This window comes from Sceloporus undulatus, chromosome 4, assembly GCF_019175285.1.
Source record: "Sceloporus undulatus isolate JIND9_A2432 ecotype Alabama chromosome 4, SceUnd_v1.1, whole genome shotgun sequence".
Taxonomy (NCBI): domain Eukaryota; kingdom Metazoa; phylum Chordata; class Lepidosauria; order Squamata; family Phrynosomatidae; genus Sceloporus; species Sceloporus undulatus.
The window spans coordinates 199,636,406-199,641,016 of record NC_056525.1 but is presented as its reverse complement, the minus strand read 5'-3'; the positions used below and the strand labels follow the sequence as shown (position 1 = coordinate 199,641,016).

At 39.7% G+C, this 4,611-nt stretch overlaps 1 protein-coding gene across 1 annotated transcript in view; it reads right to left on the bottom strand.

The window, feature by feature from the left end:
- LOC121929285 (transmembrane protein 68-like) overlaps nt 1-4,611 on the bottom strand; it is a 79,267-nt gene that overhangs the window by 44,341 nt on the left and 30,315 nt on the right. The window contains exons 2-3 of the mRNA XM_042464673.1: nt 3,769-3,933; nt 1,770-1,963 (exon numbers count right to left, since the gene is read on the bottom strand). Coding sequence (XP_042320607.1) covers nt 1,770-1,963; nt 3,769-3,933 — 359 coding nt within the window. The remainder of the gene's footprint in view (nt 1-1,769; nt 1,964-3,768; nt 3,934-4,611) is intronic.

Sequence of the window (4,611 nt, the reverse complement as noted above, 5' to 3'; positions counted from 1 at the left end):
TCAATTGTGGTCTCTTGGACTCTGTAGATCCCTTTCACATGTTTGTCTCATTAGGAAGCCAGGTGTCCCCCCATCTCATATCATGTGCATTGTCATTGTTTTCGCCCTAAGTGCATAGAATTACATTTGTCCCTGTTGAAGTGATTTTAGGTTTTTAGCTGTGGCCCCAGCTTTCTAGTCTATTCAGGTCATTTTGATTTGATCCGTTCCTATGGAGTAAAGCTATCCCTCCTAATTTGGTGTCATCTGCAAATTTGATGAGTATGCCCCAATTCTGTCATCCAAGTTCATTGATAAAGATGTTGAACAGGAGGAGGAGAAGGAGGAAGGAAGTGGAGGTGGTGATGGGGACTAGGAGGAGAATCTAGGAAGAAAAGTACAGAGGAGGAAGGGGTGGCAGCAGAGGTTGCGGATAATGGCACTTCACTGCCCGGCCACTGGAAGTCTACCTTGGTGCTTAACTGCGGAGGGTGGCAGGAGGCTGCCTCCACCTCCTTTTCCCCACCGACAGCTCCGTCCTCCTTTTACTTCCTCCTCCTCCTCCTCCTCCTCTTCTTGCCTACTGATCCTCCATCACTGCCCCTTCCCCATCCTTTCCCTCCTCCTCCCTTTCCCAGATGGAAACCAGGAGGTACCAGTGGGGAAAAAGAGGAGAGGGAGGAGGAGGAAGAAGAAGCGGCAGGGAGGAAGATAATGATGATGATGAGGATGTGGGGGCAGCCATGGTTGCGAAGTACCATTGTCCGCAGTTGTGGCACGGCTGTGTCATTGCATCACCATTGAGATCAATGGGACTTGAGCATCCACGGATTTTGGCATCCGTGTATTGGCCCACTGTACAATGTTTTTTCCCCCGGCAAAAACCAATGGTTGTGTAAAAAAAGAACCCTTTCCCATTTTCTTTTGCAAAGACATATTATATATGTATGTAAAAAATAATTTAACTTTGGTGGGTGTCTCAGCATGTCAATACACCAATTTCTCACCAAGAATTAGAAAATTCTCCAATATATCCCCAGTCTTTCACATTCAGATTGCTTTATGTTCTGTTCAGAGGTGGTCTAGGAGACTGCAAAGTTTAATGGCAAAAGTTCTCTTTCTTGTTCATAAAATTATTTGAGAATATTGATTGGACAAATACAGGGATCACTTCATATTTATTATAATGTGTACGTATATGGATTTGTTTGGCATTAAAAAAAACCATATGGATCCATCTGTGCCTTGATGTTTGTGAGGGTGTTCCAAGCAACTGGAAATAGAAAAAGGGAAAGATAATCAGGATGAACAAAATTGGTCTTTTCTTATGATGAAATCTTACAAGTTAGCAGCTTGTTTTAGGTGCAGTGGTTAAATGCCTGTATTGCAGCCACTCACTCAGAAACCACAAGGTTGTGAGTTCAATACCAGTCAGGGGCTCAGGACTGACTAAGATCCTTCCAAGGCCACTAAAATGAGTACTCAGACTGTTGGGGGTAATTGGCCTACACATTGTAAACCACTCAAGGAGTGCTTAAGTATACTGATAAGCGGTGTAGAAATGTACTTGCTATTGCTATTATGGTGGCTTTAACAGTTGCCTGAATGAATATAATACACCCAGCTGAGGTGTGCTCTTTGAGAAAGTGTATCTCATTTAGACAGTAAAGCGAAGGCAGATAATGTGAGTATCACAGACTTTGAGTTTCATTTTTGGGGAGAAATTAGAGCTAGAAAATGGAAGAAGAAAGAAAGAAGGAAAAGAATGGAAAGGAAGGGAAACCACTCACCACTTTTGCATCAATGGCCACTTGAGCAAATCCTTTTCGATTTCCCCACACAAGCTTGTAAGTATTGTCACTATAATTCTGCTCTCGAAGTCCACCAGGTGCAATGCCCAATAGATGTCCTTTTTTCAGAAGAGCCACACATTCTTGTTTTGTAGGATCAATACAACGAACCACTTCAAAAAGAAATTTTAGCCCTGTAAAAATGAGAAGTAGGTCATATCTACAATGATAGAAAAACCCAGTTTACCTTTGGGTTATCCCTATCTGAAGCAGCCACGGCCTTGTTTTCATACTGTGAAGCAAATATCAGGAGAACTGTCTGCATAGCACACAGCACACACAGTTCTCCCCTTAGAACTCACCCTGATCTAATAAATCGCAGTATGCATGGCCACCGCCCCCATGTATCTAAATCAATGTTGTTATGAAGTACAGTCCACACTCACATACAAATTTCTGAATTTTCCTTTCAAAACAGGGATAATTCCCCATTCCCCCCCCCCCTTTCCATATTAAAGCCCTGAAGTGATGAAAAAGCCCAGATTCAGTCCCACCCATCCTGTACATTGTTTGGACAGTATGCTGTGAAAACTAGCTGAGACATTTTTATTTGGCCTGGGTAGGTGCACCCTAAGGCACTCTTGGTTTACAAAGAAATCAGACTCTGTGTTATATGTGCATTTCCTGTCAGTAAAATTTATTTGGCATCAAATAAACACAATTCTAGGGATTCTTCTCCTGTTTTTCAATCCCTTCTCCTGAGCTCATACATGTAGTATTGGATTTGATGTTAAGGACTCCCAAGTTTGTAGTTCTCAGTGACCTTAACATTGCTTCCAACATATATTTAGGTTTAAGCTTTTAGCAGCTTTTTCACACTACAAGGATCGTGGACCTATTAAAACTGGAACTCTGAGAGACACTGTGAGTTTTCTCTTTTCACTGTTAATGAAAGGCAGACATAGCCATAACATTTTGTGTCACCTCCAATGCCAAATCAGCTCCCCCCCCCCAAATGTATTTAATATCTTATGTAGTTAGACTGAAGACCATAACCATTATGCTTTCTTTTGACATTTGGCCTCTTCCAAGATCTCCTAGTGCAATCAGATATTTTTCATGAGCAGACTGAATAAACCAGGTAATATGTCCTAATTCGCCACTTTCACAGCCATAGGTTGAATTGAGTCCATGTAATGATGTGATTTTTCCCTCTGTGTATTTCTTGATCTCTGTGAGAGGAAATTAATTGGGGGAAGAAGCATTTGAGCAGAAGAAAGAAACTTTCCTCAGAAAGTCAGCTCATAGGTTTTTGTGGTTTTTTCGGGTATGTGGCCATGTTCTAGAAGAGTTTCTTCCTGACGTTTTGCCAGCATCTGTGGCTGGCATCTTCAGAGAATGTTTGCCTGGAAAGGACTTCGGTATATATATTGTGTGACCTGGGAAGGCAGGGGGGGATTTGCATGTGTGTTGTTCTGTTGCTAATGGCAGGCCTCAGGGTGGGAAGGTCTGCAAAAGAGGATTAGCGTCTGCTTGATTAGTCCTCATTTTCTGCTGATATTTATTGTTTCAAAGTTACTGGTAAAAGGAAGGGCATTGGCAGAAGAGAGAGAAAGACACAGGGTCATTATATCTCTTCCCTGTACCATCTATATAAGGGGAAGAAGAAGAAGAAAAAAGAACAGCTCATGAAGATCACCAAAAGAGAAAAGGTTATATAGCTTTTCCTGTCCACATTTTCTCTCCATCTCAGCATGTCTGGTCAGGTTAATTTTGCATTTCAAAACCGAAGAGGCAATCATTATTAAATACTGAATGCTGTGCAATGCACAAATTCAGCCATACTATGAGGACAACAAACTGAAGATTCCAAATAGTAATCAGGAAATTTTGAGTGTCCATTTAGAAAAAAATCAAAATAGCTAGACAAAATCATTTGAAAGAGCATCATTTTTATTAAATATACTTCTCAACTAAATTATCAATTTTATTTTTTTACCTGGTAGACGAAAAAGGAAATGATGCACCACAGAAAAGAGGAATCTACCGGTGATTCTATAGAATGTGAATATAAAAAAGTAATAATCATATGTCATTGCTCCATGGTAATAAACAAGAACAGCAGGTCCTTCTGGAATATTTTCTATTCCACAAATTTCATAACCTATCAAAGAAGAACATGCAACGGCTTCAGCATTGTTTTATGAGCATGTTTATCTTATAATTCTCCATATGCTAATTAAATAGAAATAATAAGATATAAAGATATAAGATATAAATAAAACCTAATGGTATGTATTTGCATATATACATATCTTTAAGGCAAACCTTTTAAACTATTAACATTTATGTTTTAAAAAGAAAACTAATTTTGAAAATGAAGTTCTAACATCTATCTAAATTACTGGCTCTTAATGTTTTTTGGCTGACAAATTCCTTGACAATCCGAAGACATTTATGGACCCTATCCCCAGAAAATAAACGTAAATATATTTTCTAAGTAACAAAGAACAAATTGAAGGGGGAAAACACACAAACAAACCTATAGTGAATTACACTGGGTCCATAGAACAGCTGAAGTCCATCCATGAATCAACTAGTGGTTCATGGACCCCAGATTAAGAACTCCTGATTTAAATTTAAAATGTAACATTTACTTCATTGAAGGTATGTGTGTGGGGGGCATCTCTCAAGTTTTGTCATTAATCATGAAAGTTTAAGAAGTGGGATAAGCCCAAATAAGCTTCAGAGTATGCATGGCAGAAATACTAAGAGCCATTACAGTTAAAGCAGCATCAAAATGCCTTGATTCTTCAGTGTGGTAGTGAGGGGGGGGGGGGGG